This window comes from Protomyctophum bolini (assembly GCF_963924005.1).
Source record: "Protomyctophum bolini genome assembly, chromosome: 2".
Classification (NCBI taxonomy): domain Eukaryota; kingdom Metazoa; phylum Chordata; class Actinopteri; order Myctophiformes; family Myctophidae; genus Protomyctophum; species Protomyctophum bolini.
In genome coordinates, this window is record NC_137863.1 from 31039907 (window position 1) to 31064359 (window position 24453).

Below are 24453 nucleotides of genomic sequence, written 5' to 3' on the forward strand. Positions count from 1 at the left end.
GCACAACTCAATACAAAAAACTGTTAACTGTGAGTGGACGACCAATAAAGCACTATAGACTTGTTTACAAGAGGGTCCACCTTTTTCATCATAACATTTAGAGACATACACTTCTATAGCCAAAAAACAGGAAATCATCATCATAAAGGAGCCAATGCAGACTTTCAGAGTATAGCAAAAATTGGTGTAGTATACACTTCTTGGACAGGCTGGTAAAAAGCAGCATAGTCAAGAGATAAAAGAGTGAATCCGTTTTCCAGCATGCATTGGTCAGCTTGTCTATGAGATTGAAAATTGAGGTCAGCATCCAAGATAACTCCCATGCAGGTTTCTGTTGAGTCAGCACCTTCCCATTTTTTCTTGCAGATTGTCTCTTTTTGACTTGGTCTAGAAGTACTTGTGTTTGTTGTCAAGACATATTTAAACGTTTAACTTTTTAACTGTAGATTAGGTTTATCCTTGTGTATGTCTCACACTCACTCACGCACACACGCACGCACGCATGCGGCGCGTGCACGCACGCTGCACGCACACACACACACACGCACACACTGTGCCTCCTGGTATTTCATCGTGATATGAAGGAGACTATAACAATATGGTTACTTACATGTATGCAATAACAGAATTTGGGGTTTGCGCTCCTTTCTAGATGTCCATCCATTTATTGATGTCGGCTAGAAAGACACTGAACCCATAATTGCTCCTGATGTTGGTGCTTTGCATGGTTTCCTTTTTTTTATATATATTTTTTATCCCACGATTTTGTAACCCATTTTTCACCCCTGTGTCAATCATCTAATGTGATCCTGATTCCTGAGCTCTACACACCCTCCACCAACCTAGTCCCCATATATGGGGGACAAGGGGAGAGCAACGGACTTGAACTCATGCTTCCTTCATGCCTGAGTGTCCAATTTGCTCCTTTACACCTGACAGGGTGGAGTTTCCCTGGTTGGACGTAGCGCGTGGAAGGAACACGTTATTCCAACCAGTTCCTTTCCCCTCCATCAGGCGCCCCGGCTGGCCAGGGGGAGGCAGTTTAGTGACCAGGATTACTGCATGTTTTTTGTGAGGGTACCTACCCTAGGGGACACAGGGAGAACACGCAAACTCCACACAGAAAGGCCCTTTCGCCAACCCCGCCTTCGGGTATGGGCACTGATGGCGCGGAGGAGGAAACACGCCGCCAGCACCCACAGCGTCCCGAGCGGGAATCGAACGCAGGACCTTCTAGCTGTGAGGCGACAGCACTACCAACTGTGCCACCGTGCCCCAGCTTTGCATGGTTTCTGCCGCCATCAGTGTATGAATGTGTGTGTGAATTGGTGAATGTAATGCACAATCTATGTAAAGCGCCTTGGATAAAGGTGCTATATAAATGCACCATTTACCATTTTGAAACATGATGAGTCATCGTCATGTGAACAATGGCTAGGAGACTAGGACCGAGGTCACGGCTCGAGTATAAATCCCATTTTCTTTTCCTGAAGTGTAATATATTGTACATCTTTAAATGTTCTGATGAATTGAAAATGGTGGATCCTGTTGTAAACAAGTCTTAGTGCACTGCAGTGCTTGCTTCATCATGGTTTCGTCCACAAAGTAGCAGTTTTTGTATTGACTTGTGCGTTTGAAATCATGAAATGTATACCCATTCTACATACTGTGAAATAAAAATCAATCAATCAATCAATCAATCAATCAATCCTTTTGGGCTTGTTTTCCTAGACAGGGTTGCTTAGTTCTCTCGCGTTCCTCACACAGCAGCGCTCACATATCAACGCTCACACGTCTCGTCTGCAGCCCGTCACCGTAGTATCGCGATAGTTTCTTCTTTCTCCCCCAGCGGTGCTGCTACCATTCGGAGGAGAGATGGCGGCTAGAGGTGGCTTTCAGTCGGCCCCAACGGGAGGCAGTGGCGGCGGAATGGGACCTGGACCTCCGGTACCGGGCGGAGGACCGGGCATGGGACCCGGGACTCCCACCGGGAGGATGGGACCCTCGCCGGGCGGCCAGAACCACATGTACCGCTCCCCGATGCCAGGGCCTGGATACCCGGTGAGCCACCGTCACTCACTCACTCACTCCATCCATCCATGGAGCATGTCTGCAAAGAACAAAGCCTTTCCAATCTGCTTTTGTCAGGGAGCTAATGGCGCTACTGATGCTAGCTGGAGGCTCTGTTACAATACAACTGTTATAATGGACACAAACACCCTGCTCGGTCTGATCACACGTTCTATTGGGTTGTAGTTTGGAACTGGGTTCGGGTTAGCAGCTACTAGCCAGCTAGTTGTTAGGTTAGTTAGCCAAATAACTTAGCCCGGCTAGCCTAGCTAACTTGCATAGCGCTCTTATTTGCCGAGCTATGCTTGAGTAGTTTGTTTGTTTGATGCAATCTTAACTGTTGTGCTTGTGCAGGATGCTGACCTCATTGCTCTTTTTTTTTTTAAATTGTGTACAAAATACGTATTGAATGAGTTAGTGCACTAGCAGACATGTACGGTATGCTGTTATGGTAACCGTTTTTATGTAACAACATGCACTGCCCTCTTTTCAGGGATAGTTTGCGCCCTATAGTTGGATGCTGGAGTTTTACTATATTGCAAGCTGATGTTATGCAGGCGCTAGTAATTAATAAATAAAATTTATATTTCTGTTTTGGTAACACTTTATAACACTTGCCTCCTGGCTGGTATTCGGTTTAACTAGTGGGAGCAAGCGACGGATATCTTCTTTAGTTTGTGCAGTCATAGCCCTGAAAACATGACTCGTATTTATACATGTCATGATAATCATCATGGCAGTCATGTTTTCAGGGCTAGTGCAGTCAGCAATATTGTGCAGGTATCCCCAAACTTTCTTTCTCTCAATGATGTGGGCTGCAAATTTACATTAAAGGACCACTTATGTTCATATAATTGGTCCTCACTAATGTTCATGATAAAATACCACTTCTTTTTCTACTCAGTCTTGGTCTCATAGGAGGACTGTGGGCAGTTCAGTTTTTTTAATATTTAGATTTTATTATTGTGAGAACGATGCCTTCCATTATCGCATTGCAACTTTACACGAATAGTAAGCCTGCAGTTTCTATTAGCTTGGATTCCCCATCGATGATGTCACTGGGGGGCGTGGGGCGACAAGTTTCTCAACTGCCCATAGACCTAGAACGCCTGTGATCATTTAATTAACTTCATACATTTTCATTCATGTATCAGAGGCATAGAACGGTCGTACTTACTCTCTGGTCGGATGTAAAATTGGCGGCCTAAATGTGATAAATGCTCCGTTTGTACTAGTATTAAATAATTCCAAAGACGTGGAGTGAAATATGGTCCTCTAGTTTTATATCCATGTGAAAGATCTGGCACAAAATGTGTATTTAGTCAATTATCTTCACTTTTTGAAAAGATGCACACGGACATCTTTCTCTCCGGGCAAAGGGGCCCAGAATGATCGATGGACTGATTTTACGTATACGTCCTGTTTACAGCAGATGTCATCACCAAAAGTTTGGTCACACAATTGGCAGGTGGTGTGATTAATTACCCAGCACCTATTGAAGGCACCTGCCAATTGTGTGACCCAAACTTTTGTGTTTCCCTGGTCAAATGACGTTTGTGATGATCAGAGAAAGTTTTGATAAATGAAGTCCAGCTGTCATTCTGGGCCCCTTTGCCCGGAGAGAAAGATGTCCGTGTGCATCTCTTGAAAAAGTGGAGATAATTGACTAAATACACGTTTAGTGCCAGAACTTTCACATGGATATAAAACTAGAGGACCATATTTCACTCCACGTCTTTGGAATTATTTAATGGGTACAAACGGAGCATTTATCACATTTAGGCCGCCAATTTTACATCCGATCAGAAAGTAAGTACGACCGTTCTATGGCTCTTGTATGTGAAATGCTGTATGAATCAACAAGAGCCGTTCTAGGGCTAAACTGCCCACAGCCATATGAGACACAGACTTGAGTAGAAAAAAAATCTGCATTTTATCATGAACATTAGTGAGGACCAAATATATATGAAAGCAGGTTGAAAAGTGGTGAAGTGGTCCTTTAACCGGGGACACAGAAAAGGTTTTTGTTGAATGGGTTAAACCCAAGCCCCCAGTAAGGCTATCCAACGTTGAAGCTGCCACTACTTACTGGAGAAATGTGGAATTGCAGCACTTTCATGGAGGTGGACGGATGTTCATGACATCACGTGCGTAAGCCCGGACCTCAAAAGTGAGGACAAATAATGCACTTCTGGAAAATTTGTCTGGCTGTTGCCCGGTACTGTCTGACAGCCCTCCCACTATCCACAAGGAGGAGCAGTGCACCAAAGCATTATGGGAATTGTAGTCCAGGAAGGAAGTGAGCCCAGTGTCCATGACATCATAGACACTGGGCTCACTGCTAAAATCAAAAATATCTAAACCCACATAGTACACACATAAAGTCCCCCAGGAAAGTGTTCTAGATCTTCTAAACGTCATTAACATGTTTCTTTTAGCAAAAAGGGTCCCTTTAAAGTAGACATGCTGTCAGCTACTAGGATAACCATCTTGCCTTGGATTTACCTCATCTAATTTACATGTATATCACAATGATGGAGAAGTCTCTTTTTTTTCTTCAAGTCATTGCAGCTTACTGACATTCTAAGAGCAACTTTCTGTGAAATGATGTTTGTTCCACTTTCTCCCCTGTCCTTGACTGCTTTCACACACACACAAAAGCATGCTGTGGCAACATAATCAAGAGCCTCATACTCGAGGTAACTCATGTAATTCTTCTCCAGAAAGCCAAGGTTGCGCTGAAGCTGTGAAAAGAGTGCTGAATGAATTGCATGGAATTTCTCTTGGCACATTTTATCGTTCCCGTGCAGGCGTGCACTACACTACTTTATACATCACAATTTTTATTTATATTTGTATTTTTTATGTTCTGTTTAGTGTATGTATGGTTGTGCCCATTCCACTACAGCCTAAACGGTCCACATTTCTGTCAAAATCAAATATAGTAAGTTAGTATTCCACTTTTATATGCTGTCTGTCAAGCAATAGTCAAATCACTACGGTATCTTTAGAGCTGAGCATAGATGTGATTTGCGCTCTGAAAAACGGAGAGCACAAACATTAGGAAAACTGGGTGCTGTTTTTACGTAGTCACATTTTGACAGCATAGCTGATCATCATAACTAATAAAAAATACCTTTTTACGTTAGCTGCCAGTGTATGGGCTACTGGTGTCCAATGTACATCCATCTCGCTCTCTTCTCTCTCCAACCTACCCTCCAACCGAAGGGCAGTGTCTAACTGAAGCTGTTGTACACAGAGAGAGAGAGAGAGAGAGAGAGAGAGAGGTGGAGGGACTCGGAAGGTGCCGTAGCCTCTCTGTATTGAGATTTGCACGTTCAATACAAGAGTGTCTGCTGAAGAGAAAAGGGGAGATCAGTAATTTGTCATTCATCTGCGGCTTTTATCATGCAGTCAGACACACGAAGCCGTCTGTTTGAATTCCTATCAGATGTTGTGGTGAGTTGGATGGGTGGGTGGGGGAGTATTGTCTATTCTTTTGCAATAGTTACTTGACATGCACATTTGAGATACCTCTCATTGTGAAAGGGGGCATGCACAAATCTACCCTATAAGGTAGCTGCTGTGGTAGAATCTATGATTGACCATTTCTATACAAATGGTACATTCTTTTTCTTCCACTATTGCTTTACTTATCGTCTGTGTTAAGCCCAAGGGTCGGGTTGTGACAAAACTGTTTTTAAGTCGAGTTTCAATGAGTTGCTTTGGTGTGATCTACCTTAAAAAAAGTTTTGTCCCACTCCCAACCAAATAGTCAATGCTGCCTAGACATTCCAAGTTTTCTTTTGCTCTGTTGGTGATTACTGATGCAAGCATATAAACGTTTTATACCTAGATTACCTACGTTTATATAAATAGTTGTTGGACTTTGTGTCGTGTCCTCTGGCTCCTTTTAAAATGCATGTGTGGCACAATGCATACTAACTTTGAAGAATCAATTTACTGAACAGAAGCACTCAGACATTTTAGTGCTTTTTAGCCTTTGTTTGGACTTTTTCTGGGGAGGGTAATTAACTGCCAAGTTGTATTTTCGCCACGGACCATCACATTGTAAATGAACAATCGTGCTTATACTCCAGAATCAAGTCTATGATTAAATCTTGATTTTAAAAAAATCTACTTTTATATCGGTGTGCTGTGCCCTCAACTCTGTCAATTGATGGACTTGAGACTTGTTGAGAAGGGACACCTGACCACCACACTGCTCCAGCAAAGGAGCTGCTCACCCCCGAAAATTTACCGAAATCTTTGGTTCCTATCCAGAGACCTGGCATGCCCCCATCCAACCGCATGACGCCCCAGGGACCGGCCATGGGCCCTCCGGGATATGGTAACAGCCCTGTGTCCCGCCCTGGGATGCCTGGGGTCATGGACCCATCTCGCAAGAGGCCTGCACCCCAGCAGATCCAACAGGTCCAGCAGCAGAACCGCAACCAGCAGTAAGTTCCCACTGGTTAGCACGTGTCATTTCAGGGCCTTCTGTTCCAGAGCACTGGGTATGGCTGCCACGATCAGACATGGATAAGTTGACGATTAATTGGCATACAAATTATTGCAATTTACGATTTAATTGTGTTCTTTTTTTTGGCATTGAGCTTTGATATGAATATAAATTACATTTCAGATTGCCTTAAAGACTTCGTAATCAAAAATTGCAGATATGACTAATGTATAAAAATAAATGACTGACATTTAATCATTTTAAACTTAAAAAGCTTTTTTACCTCAAATAATTGCGATTAGATTATGTAATAAATAAGTGATGATTATATAAATGTGACAGGCCTATTAGTATGGCTATAGTACTATCAGTAAAGTGTCATGTCAGTTCACTGGGTTTATGAAACAAACTTGAGTAAATGTTTTTAACTAATTTAGACCTGAGGTCAATTTGCCCTTCACTAAGTCCCTCCCCAACCCATCCTTGTCCAATAGGCACGTTAGCAGCGAAGAAAGCTTGACCTCCATAGCAACCGTTGCTAAACTATTTGGATTGGCATTGGACAATTGCTTTTTGGGGTGGGATTTAGTGAAGGGCTAATTCTACAAAATCCTCTTCTAAATCCTGACAGTTTTCTGAAAAACCTAGGTTTCTATGTCAGTGGTGCTCAACCTTTTTCATGTCAAGGACCCCAAGAATTATCTGTATTTGGCTGCCGGTCCCATCTGAAAATAGGGACTCAAAGATTTGAGTTAAAACGCACTGAAAGAATATATTCAAAGATTTGCGACATATTAATAGCAGATCGTACAAGCTCGTAGCACTGCACTTGGTGCCGTGCTATGAGCTTGTAGATCTGCTATTTTTCCATTGCTAAATTATAACATAATGCTTAAAACACCAAAAGGGGTTCCCGTTCAGAATGGGTTAAATCTTTATGTTCTGGCTGAATATGTGAAACTTTATACCTCAGTCAGAGCTCTAGGCCCGGTCTGCTGGCAAGTTGCCCCTGGACTTGATTCCCAAAGATTCCCAAAGCTAGACTAAAAACCAGGGGTGACCGTTCCTTTGCAGCTGCCACCAGGTTCCCCCCCTTTCCCCATTAGAAGTGGTCAGGCTATCTTTTAAATCTCTTCTCAAGACTAATTTTTTGTTTTACTTAATGGGATATTATATCAACTAGTCCTTAGTACTCCAACACCAATGTACAGGTATGGGCACAAAATTAATGTTATTATTAAACAGGTGGTCCGTGGACCCCCAAGTGGTCCGAAGCATGCCGTTGGACAAGGTGTCTTTTTCACACACAGGCACATGCGTGCGCACACACAAGCCACACACACTGCAATGTCCGTTTTGGCGTGTTGTAGAAGTTAGGAGAGTCCATATTTTGTTTAGTAGTTAAATGGATCAATGTACAGATGTTCACGGCCAAAAACATGAGTGTTGTTATGAGGCTTGGAGTGTGCTAAGGGAACAAAATTTAATAGGCAACGAATGATGGTGTAACGCAACCACTTCTTCCCAATATGCTTCCCAAAACTGCGTGACTGGCATGTCAGACATTCCGTTTATTATTTATCAGATAACGAGCCTGTTGTGTTCTGTTGATGCCTTCTATGTACAGCACGTTCGATGTAACAGCTTGTTTGATTTGAAATGTGTTTTATTATGACTAGGGCTGCACAATTAATCAAATTATTGAAAATCACAATTTATTTGTTTCACAGTTACATAATCGTGAAACTTTGCAGTCGGGTACCCTGAGGCGCAATAAAATTACCAGAGGCCATTACATAGCATTTGACTAAATATGTGGTTCCAATGAACAACAATGGCATTGAATACAAAATAAAACATGTAGCCATCATACACTATCGTGCAGCCCTAGTTAACTTTTTCCGCGCTAGTGGCCGCTAGCACGTAAAAAAACTCATAAAATGGCCGACAATCAGTTCCGGTTCAAACACTAAACAACATCCACTAGCTATTTCACAGGTCAGGTGGAGATGTGAGCCGATCAGGGAATAATTGTTTTTGTCGCATCTAAGTCAAATTAAGCGAATCATTCTCTTCTAACTTGCATACTTTAATTATAATCTTTAATGTTTTTTTTAGCACAAAGAAGAAGAAGATGGCTGACAAAATTCTACCTCAGAGGGTGAGTATTAAACAAATTACTCATTGCTGGCTGTGATTGTGGGGTTCATTAAAACAAAGCCACGAGTGAATCGGAATGTATCGTCTTGACAGTTGCTTGGTAATGTTTGTGCAAGCTGCACAGAGAAAGTATTGGTCCTTTATTTAATCAAGTTAATTTATCTTAAATCTTATTCTAATTAAATGAACACATGTGGCTCATCGGGCTGCGTACTACACTGTGGTAGACTTCATAGTCATCCACCCCTACTCATTGCATTATCAATATCTGAATCTGCTTTACGTCACAGATTTTACAGAGTAAAAATATTACGTTTTGTGCATGGTTCCCCTCGTGTCGCTTTTTCCACAGAAGAGAAAGGGAGGAAAAGGGGGGAGATCAATAAATGAAGAAACAAAGTAAAATAAATCAACATTTTTACATAAACTGGAGATAAGGTATAAACTAAAAGTTTGTGCATGGCAACAGGATATATATATATATATATATCCACCCTGTTGGTCAAGCTGCTAGAATAAAAGAGTGAACACACAAAAGACAAAAGAAAGTGCGTAAATGGGATTAACGTGCAAATGTCAACCGCATAATTATTTTAAAAAAATGACACAATGACATGTGTCCATGAGGTGGAGCAAAGAAATTGATGACTGCAACAATGGGGAATTTCCTCTGTTCCACTATCTACTGCCAGTAGATGGCCTGAAAGACCTCTGTGTGTGTTTGTCCTGTCTCAGATCAGAGAGCTGGTCCCAGAGTCTCAGGCTTACATGGATCTGCTGGCCTTTGAGAGGAAACTGGACCAGACCATTATGCGCAAGAGACTGGACATCCAGGAGGCTCTCAAGAGGCCCATTAAGGTAAAGACGGGAGAACCTTTGCTTCCACTGAAATGATTCACTTCTAATTTAATGCCTGTATCACTCACGGGTCTGGTTCAGGGCAGTTCCATTGCACTTACTCCAGGACCTGGCTAAGATATCTATGCACTTAATTTAGCGGAGAATATCTCAACTGTTCTTGGCTAATATGACCGCTGCGAAAAATTCTCTATCCGGGGCGAAATACCCGGAAGTGACCACACCAGACAGCTACTTCAAACATGGCTCTATCTTCTAAACTGTTTGTGCGACAGATTTCCTGAGATGCTCAAAATGTTCAGAATACTCATGTTTGAATACTCAATAGACCATATGCACACGGCGGTCATCTTTTCACAAGTTAATGGCAGGGTGGAAACTAGGCACAATTTGCCACAGTCCTATCTAATTGTATTAAATTATGTCAAACTCACCAACATTGCAGCTGTACGAAAAGCTTGAATGATGCTCTTTCTATCTGCAAAGTGTTTGTTTCATAAAAATCCACCATAAAGATGTTATGAGCTACTTTATGTCAAGAAACTCCTTGCAGGTGATTTTTCCAAGTGATGGAGTTTGGAAGCGCTCCCTTTCAGTAACGCAACATCCTGCTGCCTCCTGCATTATGTGCAAATTCAAAACAAGTGGTACGCAGTAGGGCTGTCCGTTTACCTCTATAATCCCATTCGAATTTCATTGCTTTATTATTTTTAATATTCGAACATATTCGAAAATTTACATAATTCATTTTAGCTCATTATATAGCCTACATATACACAGAATATATTATTTTATGCACGTTCTGTCCACTAGAGGGCCCCCCATCCAAACGCCAAAGCTATTTTTCCAACATGAATTAATGATTGGCACAAAAAAATATTAATAGCGTATAATATATATATATATCTAAATATAATATACTTCACTAGTGCACTTAGACAGTGAACTTTCAAACCAGCAATACAGCAGTTGTTTCTCTATTTTAACCCATTTTGACCTGAGATCAATTCTAAAAATGTCTTCTACATCCTGACAGTTTTCTGAAAAAACTATGTTTCTATGTCAGTCGTTCTTCGATTTAAAACAAATGGCAGACCTACAAGCTCGTAGCGGGCCACTCGGTGGCGTGCTATGAGCTTGTAGATCTGCTATTTTCCAATAGCTAAAGCATAACATAATGCTGACACCAAAAGCGGTTCCCGCCCAATATGGGTTAACAGAACAGTGTGGCAGTGGCTATCACGATGAACAGGCCAGCTCATATAGTCTGCAGATTACGTTTTCTCTAATGTTATTTTCTATATTCAATCCAACAGATCGATTGATAGAGTAGGACCGGTAGCGACAGCCCTGCCCCCCCTGCTATTCATTTCAATGGAAGTTGCTCACTCCTCTATAGAGCGTCGCAGTCCCTCCCCCTTTCAGAACAACGAGTGGCCCAGGAAATGGTTCTCCATTCATTTTCACCATAGGCGATTCCTAAATTATTTATTTAAAGACGGTTACACCGCGGACAAAGCCAACTCGGATCGTGACAAATCATGACAATGAACACAATGTTTTGGGCCGATCAAATAATTTATAAGAAGAAAAACAACAAAAAAAGTGTTGTAACCTGCCGTTTTTTTCTACTTTCTAATTATTTGTTTGGCCCAAAACATTGTGTTCATTGTCATGATTTGTCACGATCCGAGTTGGCTTTGTCCGCGGTGTAACCGTCTTTAAATAAATCATTTAGGAATCTCCTATGGTGAAAATGAATGGAGAACCATTTCCTTGGCCACTCGTTGTTCTGAAAGTGGGAGGGACTGCAACGCTCTATATGGCTGGAAGGCAAGAAGCGGCCGGGACGATTCAACGCCGGTAGATTCGTTATTCAAATACTTTAAGCGATCGGGTAAAATATAAAACAAAATAAAAATATGAAATATAATTAATAAATTATGAAAGCTACTTTCAAATGGTAATTTTAGCATTCAAATATGTAATTATGTTTTTTAATTTTCGAATTTCTTTCACATTATGAAATTGGTTCTCACAGCCCTAGTGCGCTGAGTGATGATTCAAGCGCTTCCAAACTCCAATACTTAGAAAGAAATCACCTGCAAGGAATTTCTTGACATAAAGTAGCTCAAAACATCATTAACATTTCTACCTTGGACTTTTATGAAACAAACACTTTGCAGATGGAAAGAGGATAATTAAAGCTTTTCATACAGCTGCAATGTTGGTGAGTTTGACATAATTTAATACAATTAGATCAGACTTTGTCTGTTTGGTTGTCTGGGCGGTCATTGGCAAATTTTGGCTAGTTTCCAACCTGCCATTAACTTATGGAAAGATGACCGCCGTGTCCATATGGTCTATTGAGTATTCAAACATGAGTATTCTGAACATTTTGAGCATCTCTGAACATCTGTAGCTCCAACGGTTTAGAAGAGAGAGCCATGTTTTAAATGGCGGTTATTTAAAAAAGGGCGTGGTCATTTTGGGGTATTTCGCCCCGGATAGAGAATTTTTCTACAGTTCCCAAGTTGTTCTCAGCGGTCATGTTAGCCAAGAACAGTTCAGATATATTCCGCTAAATGAAGTTAAACTTCATTGGACATTTAATAAATAGAAAACTGTTTGGCATAGTGCTTTTGCTTTACCTTATGTGCTTGCTTTTTTCGGTCGACCGGCGTTTTCTACCCATTTGAGCTACATTCTGCCAGCCACTTCTGTTACACTTTTGAAATGGGAACATTTATAGAATTCACAGTCCAGACGGGGCCTGGAACACCAGTTGAATGCAATTTATTTCATGGTGAAATTGAAAAACGGCACTATTTGTGACCAGTAGTGACAGGGCTTTGAAGAACCCTGGTTTAGACATTGAATTTGGCACAAACACAATTTGATATATATACATAGAATAGTTCTCACATTTTTAATCATGAAAAATCTATGACTCTAATGTTGCTTCTACTTATCGTCTGGTTCTAGCAAAAAAGAAAGCTTCGCATCTTCATTTCCAACACCTTCAACCCTGCCAAGCCTGATGCCGAAGATGGAGAGGGCACAGTTGCATCATGGGAGCTACGTGTAGAAGGCCGCCTCCTTGAAGATGTAAGACTGACACAATGGGGTCATTTCTGGATTAATGTCTGCCTGTATTTCCGTAGACCCAACCTTTCTTGTCGGCGTGAGAGTCACTGTTCACTTCAAACAGAATTCCCAAAGTTACACTATTTTATTAAAGGAATCTGTAATACTGTGTTACCAGTACTTAGTATTGTAATTTGTATGTTTAATTCCAAATTATTTGCATCTGCTGACAGTCGGATCTTGTAGAACAAAGGAAATCCTGCTCGCTTCACACACATAGCCATTTAAACTCTATATACATAGTTGATTAGGGTTCCCCATTTGTCTGTACTTGGTCCCATCTTTTTCCATTTACACAAACTCTTTGCCAAAAACAGCAAAGAGGTACACAACGCGCCACAACAGGTTTTGAGCTTTTAGATCTATTTTTGCTGTATTTTCACAGAATGTTTGCCTATTATGACATGCCTAGAATAGGTACCGGTAGTACAGTCAGGGCTCGACGCTTAGCATTTCTTCCAAGTAGCATGTGTGCTACTAAGTTGAAAATTCTAGTAACACGATGAAAAGTTATCAAATGTGCTTTTGAGGGGTGCTAGACCCTCCTATATACAGCTTTAGTCCCCACAAGTCTCAATATTTGCTATTGACAATGAATGGAGAAATTAGGTCAAAATTCCGCTAAATATGACTTAAATTAAAACATTAAACGCCATTGACATTGAAAGGACAATTTAATCGGCTAACAAATCACGGCAACAGGCATTCTGATTGGCCACTGGCCAGTATGAGATGATGTATGATGATACATCATCACACAGGTGTGATATTTCTTTAATAAAGTGATATGAGGTAGGGGCGGGCAATATGGAAAAATATATCACTATCCTTTCAGAAATGATCACAATATTGATATTCATCTCGATATAATTTTTATGTTTTTTTTATATATAATCTATATAATCAATTTGTTTTTATGCTGATAGACGTTGCTATTTTTTTGTATCAAATGCGAGTACCTAGTCGCACAATCGAGCCCTGATTACAGTAGACGTTTATTTTATTTCATTCAACAGTTTATGGGAACAATTGCATATAACCATGCCATTTAAAAATGTTTGCTATAGAATATCTAGACTAATTGCTAATAAATGTTGGCTTGAGCTGGCAAGTTGGTTTACCCTTATCAACCAACTTGTTATGGCCTAATGGCCAGTTGTCATTTGGGTCTTATTCCATTTTCATGGCTGGTAAGATGTTAAAAAGGCTTAACTTAACCACTGTGTTGTCCGGTGTACAGAGGTACTTGGGGCTTAACTATCCACTGTGTTGTCCGGTGTACAGAAGTACTTGCTTTTTGCCTTGCTTGCTGGGCTACGTGACGCATTTTACAGCGATGATGGTTTGTTTTCCAGACGGCTGTGTCCAAGTACGATGCCACCAAACAGAAAAGGAAGTTCTCTTCCTTCTTCAAGTCCCTGGTGATTGAGCTGGACAAGGATCTGTACGGCCCCGATAATCACCTAGTGGAAGTAAGACTACTCACAATAATTCTATTTAATCATATGCGTTTACAATTTTATTAAACCATTAAGACCTGAGACCAGATTCTACAAATGTCTTCTAAATCCTGACCGTTCTCTGAAGAATGTTTCTGTATCAGTGGTGCTCAAACTATTTAATGTCAAGGACCCCCAGAATTATATGTAATTGGCTGCCGATCCCCATCTGAAAATATGTTGTTCCAGGGACCTCCCAGAAGAAAAGATATGAGTTCAAAACGTTTGCTGTGAACGAATATATTCACAGATTTGCATTCATTTTCACGATTTAAAAAAAAAAGCAGAACTAAGCTCGTAGTGTGGCACTGTGTCGCACTATGAGCTTGTAGATGTTCTATTTTTCAACAGCTAAAGTTTAAAACAATGGTTTAAGTGGTTAATAGCTATAAGGTGACACAGATGCGTCCTCGGGTCTATGGCCTAATCCAAGTGTGAGACCCCAGCACAGCATTATGCATGGTCGCAAAACCTGGCACTACTTGGTCTCATCCCCTTTTCTCTGCACCAAATCTCTCTGTCTTGGACCCTGGCGTGTCCATTTGGTTCTACGATATAAATCGGTGTTTCGGAGATAGAAATTCCAGGTGGCCCGTAGACTAATGCAGGTCAAACTGAGGGAACTTAAACGGGGTGGGGGGCTGTGGGGTCCCTGGCATATCGCTTCAAATGGGCGGTCCGCAGAGATAATTGGTGTCAATTTGGGGGTCCTTGACATAACAAAGTTTGGGAACCACTGCTCTAGGACGGTCATAGATGATGACATGTTTTTTGTTTCCAGTGGCACAGGACTGCCACCACCCAGGAGACGGACGGTTTCCAGGTGAAGAGGCCTGGTGATGTGGGCGTTCGCTGCACCGTCCTGCTCATGCTGGACTACCAGGTAAAACAACACTTGCGTGTCGGTAAGACTCGAGCTTTCGTGAAAGCTGGCGTATTCCATCAGTGGTCCCTGAGAGTGTTCCAGGTGGTCCCCAGCTAGGGATGGGTATCGTTTGGATTTTTGCGAATCCGGTTCTGGTTCTGCTTATCGATTCCGGTTCTTAACGGTTCCGTATTTCGGTTCCAAAATGGTATAAAATAACTTAAATAAGAGGTCAAATCAAATGTTTATTTACATTAACAAAAAAGCTCAATGTCAATTTAAGACATGTATAATGAATAGTATAACATCCTCTCCTTTATTGAGCCATTTGTGGATAATATAGTGATTATTTTAAATATAATATCTATATAATATCTATTCTGTATTTACCCAGGGCAATAGTGTTGTAGGCTACTTCTCTTATTACCAATAACAAATTAAAGCATGTCTGAGATATGAGAGCAACGTCACACACACACACGATTGACTGGGCAAATTATGGGCATCGCTAATGAAGGACGGGGGTGGCAGCGCATCTCCAGCCGATAGGTGAGAACGGGTTTTCCGATCGACGTGCTAATGGGGGGATCATTGAAAACAAAGGCGGCTTGCATGCTGTGGTTTGCTACTAACAGAAATGTGCATGCACACGGGCTGCCCAAAGTAGGCTATCTTTTGTTGTTTTTTCGCCACCTCTCTTCGAAGTGATCACCAAACCAAACGGACCCACACGGGTCCGTTTGGTTTCATTTTACGCTCTCAAGAGTTAAACATTGTTAAACATCTGCATTTCTTAGTTTACAAGAAATCTACACAATTATAGAGAATGTAAAATAAGTATTATCATCGTTTCAATTCCTTTAGTGTTCACCTATACCCTCTTTCTCTGTCTCCTCTTATCGTCTTCTCCTAACTGCAACTCTTATCTCTCTCTGCACCATTCACTGACCCCCCATTTCTCTGCCCCTTCCCAGCCTCCTCAGTTCAAGCTGGACCCCCGCCTGGCTCGCATGCTGGGCATCCACACCCAGACCCGGCCGGTCATCATCCAGGCCCTGTGGCAGTACGTCAAGACTCACAAGCTCCAGGACCCACATGAGCGCGAGTTCATCAACTGTGACAAATATCTGCAACAGGTGAGGGGGGGCCGTCCTTGCTGATGCAACATATGGAGTGGAGGCACAGTATGTTGCCTATTCGTGTTTTTGTTTTTTTAACTAAAGTTTCTGCCAAGCCTCGATCTTGGCTGGGTATTCCAGCAAACCATATTGTCCAAGGCTGATTTTTGGCTGAACGTGGTTTCGTCAGATAACGTTTTTTTTTTCCAACTGATTCTTGTAGCTTGGGGTCACCTCTTAAAAATTCAAGAGGGTGCCCGTTGATATCCCTTGGGCATTTTTTGTTATTAACCGCTTAATGCACGAAACACAATAAATCCACCCAAATTAGAGTCTTATGGTATTTCATGCAAGACACTTGGTCTAAATGCATCACATTAGCTTTCTACAGTGTTCATAAATGTGGAGATGCACAATGTATTTCATTTATGATTAATGCATTATTAATTAATGCATAATAACCCCTTCATGCCCGAAAACCACAAAATCCCAATTTGTTGAGATTTTATGGACAATAATCAAGTGAAATGTATCAAATCTGCATTCTACAATCTGTATTAATGAAACTGTAGCATATTTATTTTCAGGTGGTGGCATATTAACCTTTGTAGGCCATCTATCTTGAGCATCTTGCACCAAACATCCACCAAACATTTCCCCCAAAAAATAGGTTTATTTTGCCTATGCCTATTTCATGCAACGTTACTTAAATCCAAACCATCAAATTTACTTTCTCCAAGATGTATTCATCCGTGTGGTCATGTTCAATGTTTTGAGTACTTTAACCCCATTAAATAATACTGGTCTATAGAACACAAATATTATTCCACTGAAATGAATAAACATACTCAGCTGAAAAAGTAGCATTTTTGTGTCGATGTGTCCCTGAGTAAGACTCCTAACCCCGAATTGCTCCTAAGAATGTGTAAATGCATATTTACACGCACCTATATGCATAATACTATATTATATACATAATGTGACCAAAAACACAGCAAAAGAGTGGGGACTATTCTACTATTCTATTCAAATTCTTGGTTGGTTTAAATAGTAATAATTATGTACTCTGCCGGGTCTAGCCTCCGCATTATGTACAGATTAGAAACTCCATGGCTCTTAAATAAGAATTCAAAATAACTTTTCTCATCTTGTGGCAGAAGTAGTGGTGGGCACCATTAATTTGTCTCTTGCTGTGATAACGGAGCGTGGATGTCATTTTGTAGATCTTCGAGACCCAGCGCATGAAGTTCTCAGAGATCCCTCAACGTTTGCATGCCCTCTTGATGCCCCCCGAGCCCATCATCATCAACCATGTCATCAGGTAATTATCAGAGAAAAATAATACCTTTTCCTTGGAAAACAAAGAAAATGTAATGGCATTTTGTTCATAAAGGCTTGGCTGTTTTAGCGTGGAAGAAACGGATGCCACATTTGCGACTGATGGATGCGAGTACTTTTGAAACTAGGCAAACTATAGGTGTACATGGTTGAGTGGCATGATTCCTTCATGGCTTTCATTTGCAGTGTCTGGTAGTTCAGGTGTTTTGGTGTTTTCAACACCCTCTGTTAGACGAATATCCTGACTAATATTGGTCACTACAAATATTAAATCAGTAGTCAGAGGAACTAATTTACATTTCTCTTCGCACATAAGCATCTTGCATCACTGCTTTCAATTTTGTGTTAACGCAAGCTCACTTTAACACAATCAGTGCCGGGATTCCTTCAAAATAGAAGCTCTGGGGTGCCGCTTTTACTCATGATCCATGATCCAAAAAGCGTTCCTATTTTGAACGAGAGGCATGTTGAAGTCAGAAATGAAGCGTTTAGTATATCCATCAGATCAAAACCACAGAGGTGAAACTAAAGATGGATCTGTGTGTTACTCTGCAGTGTGGACCCGAATGACCAAAAGAAGACTGCCTGCTACGACATTGATGTAGAGGTGGACGACACCCTGAAGACTCAGATGAACTCCTTCCTTCTCTCCACAGCCAGTCAGCAAGAAATAGCTGGCCTGGACAACAAGGTAATATATACCACAGGATTTCAAAGTGGGGGAAGGGCTATTTCCCCCAGAATTTCTTTATTTGCATCGAAATGAAAGCATCAATACTTTCTGTATTGAAATATATGTATTTAATTGGCTGGGTGACAAAAAAACTTGTTGCAGTTACAGACGAGTTGAAATTGTGTTCAATCCCCCCCCCCCCCCCCCCCTACGCTGTAAATATCAGCCCAGGAGCAGGCTTGTCTGCCTGAGAAAACACTCAAAAATATTGCGTCTGTGCCCCCTCTTTATCTGATGATCGATCGATTATTATTTATTGCTCACTTCTATGCGTGCTCTGAGATGCTCTCAGGGCCTTAAGAAATGGACACTAATGTAATTGCGGTTCTGAGAATCCCAAATGACCGCTAGAGGTGTGGTGCTTAAAAAGAACGTGGCTTCTTCACAGATTTCCAAAATGTGATTGTTGCTCAGTTATAAATCACGTGGATTGGCTGTGTGACGACACGCTCCATCTTCTGTAACGATGCTAAAACCATGAGGCACAGCACACGGACACCATTTTTGAGCAAATGGAAATTAATGTCTTTTCCCGACGATTTATGACCAAAGTTACATTTATCTGTCGCTTTTTAATTGTCCCAATGTTGAGGTCAGCTTGATCTTTGTGAGCTCCCCTCCATCAGCCATTACTGTGGCTGTTGATAATGCCGTGGAGCCAAACATCCCCTACTGACAGAGTTCCTCCTGGGTGGTCTTTGTTCTGAGACTGAGTCAACAATGTCAATTATATTTGTTTATTGTTAATGGGCGCTGGCCCCGTTCGTATTGTACTATTTTTGAGTGATTATCGTCACTGGACATGCTTTTCCTGCTTGCTGTATATCAAAGGCTTGCCACCAAGGCAAGCTATATAAGGCCATTTTAATTAATTAAAAATGTCTTGGAAAACAATTAAGGCTAGGCTACAGGATATGAATTGCTCATTGTGGGTGTTATCGCGACGTCAGACTTGTTAAGTGGAATTACTGAATTGCCTGGTGATAGGACAGAAATCCAGCAGTACCGTGTACCACTGTATTAATTTCATTTGGTTTAATGGAATTAAATCTGATTCTAGCATAGAGTGACAATGACTGCTAGTGACATGACTAATTCTTTGCAGATATTAACTGAATTGATAATGAGGTTTTTTTCTCCACAGATCCACGAGACCATTGAGACCATCAACCAGCTGAAGACCCAGAGAGAGTTCATGCTGAGCTTTGCCAGAGATCCTCAGGGCTTTATCAACGACTGGTTGCAGTCGCAGTGCAGAGACCTCAAGGTAAGGCCTGTCAGTCATGGAGCCAAGCAGGTGTTAAATAGCCTCGGTACCCTGCAGGCTTTTATTTTCGTTCGCATCGGCTCAAACAAATGAAAGCCTGGGGGAACGAGATACATTTCCTGGTCTAGGAGTGGGAGTGAACAGAGGGGCATCGCTCGAAATAATGGTGCCCGGGGGGAGGGGGGTGGAGGGGCTGGAGGGGGGCAGGCGATCGATGAACCAATATTTTCCAGCGCTTGCTCCATGCTCGCCCACCCCTCTAGACCAGATAGCACGCTGGCTGGCGCCAGGCTAGGTGTTAAATAGAGGCATGGTGTTGCTAGGACATTAAAAAGATGGTTTACCAAAACATACCAAAAAAAAAAAAAAAAACTTATTTTAAATCGAATTTTGTGTTTTCGTGGACGCAGTCCCGTGAAATTGTTGCACGCGTGCTCGTTTCGTGCACACGCCCGCCGGCGACTAGACCTGGATTGTGGTGATCTTTTTTTAAATTATCACATGTTCACTCGGGCATATGCCGGCAAGTCCAGTATGAAACTTAGTGCATCCACACTATGTGCTCAAGGCAAACTTGCCCTCCTTTTCTTTTGGGGTTTAAATCTGTTAAGCATTTGCGCTGGCACCCAGGGCCCTGCTGCACGATGGTGTTTTTGCCATTGAATATCGGAGCATATAAATAAAAATCACACCCGTGTGAAGTGAGTGGTGCATCATCTCAGTGTGGGGGTCCCCGGAAGTTCCAGACCCACAGGATCACGGCCAGGGTGCCGGCCCAGTCCCAGCGAGCCGCCCCACGTCCGAAATGGTTGAGAAATGAGTTACCGTTTGGTGCTGCCTCTACTGTACCCTCTACTGTACTGTACTGTCACTGTACTGGCACACCCGAAATCATTATATATACAGTTAATATGTGTGTTTGTGTGTGTTAGGTTGCGCACAGGTGGTGAAAAACAACCATGGTATTTTCGTGCTCATACCCACCCAGCCAGCTACCCAGCCAGCCACACACATTACTCCTTAACCCATTCTGACCTGAGATCAGATTCATACGAGGTTTCCACTGGACACACACTGGTCTGATGAACCCATTCTGACCTGAGATCAGATTTAAAAAAATGTCAGTCGTTATGAGCTTGTAGATCTGCTGTTTTTCAATAGCTAAAGCATAACATGATGCTAACACCAAAATGGGTGCCCGGTCAGAATGGGTTAAGGGAGTGGTTGCATCACTCAAAATAAATCTCTTTTGGCTTCAGCAAAAATTGCACTGGGCCGATATAACAAATAATCAAATCTTGTGTAGAACTCATTAAATTCTTCTGCTAGCTGCAGATCTGAATTATAGCCACCAAGCTGTATCTTAGTCCTGCCCTCATCCTTGAGACCCACAATAGTCTTCATACTACTCCAGGCAGAGCCCAGATTGTTCATCCTGAGCTGATTTTCTATTTTGACTTTATATCTCATTTTCCCGGCTCTGATTTCTCGTTTAATCTCTTTCTCAATATTACGCATCTCTATAAGGTTCCCTTCTTTAAATGCCTTCCCCTTTCTGTCCAGTAGCCCTTTAAGTGACCTTGTTATCCATGGCTTACTGTTGGGATACATTTTAACAGTTTTAACGGGGATCACAATATTCTCACAGTAGGATGTCCAGCTACAAATAACATCAGTAAGTTCATCAATATCATTACATGACTCTTTGAACATATCCCAGTCAGTGCAATCCAGACAACCCTGTAGAGACAGACGGGCATCCTCATTCCAGTCCTTAACCTGGATGGTTTGTATTTTTTCCCTTTTCAACACGAAAATGCGATATACAGGGACTCCTGTAAATATACAAAGACCTGACTGACATTTAATATTGTTAAACTTGTCTTGTACAAATAGTGGACATGGCCCATCTACAAGCATTTTACTTTATGAAACATGCAAAATACATCACAAACGACAGGCCTGCTGATTGTCTGAAAGGGGTTCAATGGCAGGGTTAATACGGGTGTAAAAATGTTACAAAATAAGTCATTAATTTACTACACTCGGTAGTACTGCTCAGACTTCAGATTCAGTTGGTGCAGCACTTTTGCACAATTTATACACAGCTATTTTTGCCATAGCTATGTGGTTATTCAAAAAATATTCTAATATAATTGTTTACTTTTTGCCCCTACTAGAGTACCAGTAGGGGAAAAGGTGCTGCTGTTGTGCCAGAAACAGAGGGAGAGAGAGTGCTGCACTCTTGCCTGCTAATGAGAGAGAGGGAGGGGGGCAGGGGGAGAGGGGAGTTGCACCACTCTGTTCACACGGGTGTGATTTTTATTCTGCATGCGGCTGCAGTTGCAACAGAATTTCCCCCGAGAAAATTGTTTCAACTCAATTATCCTCTTGACTGTATCAATATTTGTTGTTTTTACTGTCACGGCCTGCATTACAAGTGTAGTTGAGACTCTCGGATGACTTTCAAAAGTGCAAATGCCTAATTCTGTATTTTTTCACTGCAATCAGACCATGACGGATGTGGTCGGAAACCCGGAAGAAGAACGAAGGGCAGAGTTCTATTTCCAGCCCTGGGCCCAGGAGGCAGTGTGTCGCTACTTCTACTCCAAGGTAATCTGTCTTAGAACGCTTAACAACATGATGGCCATTTGGCTCCGACCTACGTCATGCTCAATATGGCTGCTCCTCTGCCAATATGCATGAGGTTTTCTATCCCCTCAAAGTGTTGCAGTTTCCCACATCACTGCGGACAACAGGTGTAATTTTATTTGATTATTTTATAATTGCCAGCACCTCGTGTCCCTCTTTCTTTCTCCATTTCATCATCTGTTTTGGGTGAATTTTCCTACGGCTGTTGCCGTGCCCGTTTGGGGCATAGCCACCGCTAAGAACGCGTGTCCATGGCACAGGCCGGAACCGATTTCAGTCGATTGGATGAACGGTTCTTAAGCTGCTAATTTAGACTGAAGTAATTAAAGCGGTTCATGTTTGTATGTTTGGAATTGTAACAGTATTCCGATATTAACCTGAGGGCCACATTAAGTGATGCCGCATGTGGCCGCCAGTTGCCCATGTATGACATACTGTATCTGTGATAAATCTTTTCCAGGTGCAGCAGCGTCGTCAGGAGTTGGAGCAGGCTCTTGGGATCAGGAATACCTAAAAAGAGGCGCCAGGCCAACCGCGGAGACGTGCTGTGCTTTCAGAGTGTTTGTGAGCGTACCGAGGGAAATGTTCAAAGCGCTTTGACAAACCTAGACGGATTATAGATAATAGACGGCCTTTTCTGTTATGTTGGATATTTTTTCAAGCTTCATCACCACCACCCCGCTGCTCAGTGTGTATTGCAGTTATGTTCTTTATTAACGATTTTTGTTTTTGTCACACACCACAGCTCCCTGAGCACAATGTATTTTCTCTTGATTGCCTACGCCTTACCTGGAAGCATTCCTTTCATTTTGGATAGATTGTTCCCCCTGGCCCACACAGTACTGATTGTACACCCATGATAAACAGCGGGCAGTTGCACCAGCCGTTGCTTTCAAGTATCAAGTGTTTTGCCATGGGTCTTTGCTTTCTGTTTTTTGTTTTGTTTTTTGGGAACAGAATTCATAAATAATACACTCCCATTTTTGCCCCCCCAAAAGGTTAGTCATAAGTTTGGTATAGATGGTTAATGTGTTTGTAATCATTTATCTAGCCTACAGTGTGTGGATATCCATGTCAGTCTGTCATACAATTTCATTGTTCTGTTTTGATGGTTTGTGGCACAGTCCTCTTGTCTGAAATTGAAGATTTTACAACTTGACTATGGCAGAACATACACTGTTGGGACAGATCAGACAAAGTTGTTTAAAGGTTAATTAATAATTATTTGCCTGAACCTTTCTCAAAAGTACATAATTTAGCAACATTGTCTACAACCGCGTGTTGAAGGGGTCATTCAACTAAATATGAATTAAGCTTCATATTTTTCAGGGTGCCATTGATTGAAAAAAAAAAAACGAAAAAAAAAAAAAACTTTTTGTTAATGATCCTGTTTGTTTTGTCAAACAAATATATCAATATTTGTCTTGTTAGCTAGTACAGAATATCAAGAATTTAGCTAGTATAAGTACCTCTAGTCTATATAGTTTTGTAAATACTGAGCAAGGATAAACTGATGATTGATGTGAAGTAAAATTGTATCTGTTTTCCAGGCAGATGGTTCTCTTAACTCTGTCTATGCTCGGATAGTTTACGCAATATTTATATTATCGGTCCTCCTCGCTCAGTGAGCCCAATGGCTTTCTTCTTTATAACATGACTGTAGCAGTTGCATTTGATGAACCAATGCTCCATAATATGCTTTATAGATTTGTGTATTTTAATTATTTGCAGAGAAGCCATATACACTTGAACAAGCGTGGTGCATTGGTCATGGAATGTAGCCTACCCTATTTAAAGAATTTCAGCTTTTGAATCAGTCTGATTTAAGGGCCATTAGCTGTCAAAGTCAAGTTGGAGGCCCTCATTTGAAAGGTTGGTTTTCATTCACTTTATGAATTCCAACAATACACTAATGTTTTCAGGGCTGATTAGTAAAATTGTTAATGTTCAATACATTTTCAGAACCACTAGAGTTAAATATAGACAACACTTGAGACTATAGTATTATTATCTTAAGACTTTTTCATGGACCAAACCTATTTTTCTGTATGTTCTAATCTTACGTTATAATAAAATAAAGGATATCTTAAAGTAACTTTTGCTTCGGTCTATTTCTGGTGGAAACAATTATACATGTGGGTTGATAGATTTCAGGGTCATTGGGGGGTTTAGTGGGTCCACGGCTTTAACCCTAATATACATAGCCTATATAGGGGCTGTGGGCTTGCCCTTTTTATCCTGAAAAGAACATTGTGAATTGCATCGTGGGGGTCTCTGGCCTGGC

At 41.5% G+C, this 24453-nt stretch overlaps 1 protein-coding gene across 1 annotated transcript; it reads left to right on the forward strand.

The window, feature by feature from the left end:
* Positions 1-1857: 1857 nt before the first annotated feature.
* smarcd1 (SWI/SNF related BAF chromatin remodeling complex subunit D1) lies at positions 1858-24264 on the forward strand. The gene is made up of 13 exons (XM_080786178.1): positions 1858-2061; positions 6355-6530; positions 8651-8693; positions 9428-9550; positions 12536-12658; positions 14053-14169; positions 14978-15079; positions 16036-16197; positions 17403-17500; positions 18073-18208; positions 19395-19517; positions 22029-22130; positions 22630-24264. The coding sequence occupies exons 1-13, from the start codon at positions 1876-1878 to the stop codon at positions 22681-22683; spliced, it is 1545 nt and encodes a 514-aa protein (XP_080642304.1). The 5' UTR covers positions 1858-1875; the 3' UTR covers positions 22684-24264.
* Positions 24265-24453: the final 189 nt, after the last annotated feature.

What these genes read in the sequence shown, in the direction of transcription:
- smarcd1 (XM_080786178.1), top strand. Translation starts at nt 1,876, where the DNA reads ATGGCGGCTAGAGGTGGCTTTCAGTCGGCCCCAACGGGAGGCAGTGGC. An exon ending in CCGATAATCACCTAGTGGAA is followed by an intron (nt 14,170 to 14,977) that starts GTAAGACTACTC and finishes TTTTGTTTCCAG; the next exon opens with TGGCACAGGACTGCCACCAC. An exon ending in TAGCTGGCCTGGACAACAAG is followed by an intron (nt 18,209 to 19,394) that starts GTAATATATACC and finishes TTTTCTCCACAG; the next exon opens with ATCCACGAGACCATTGAGAC.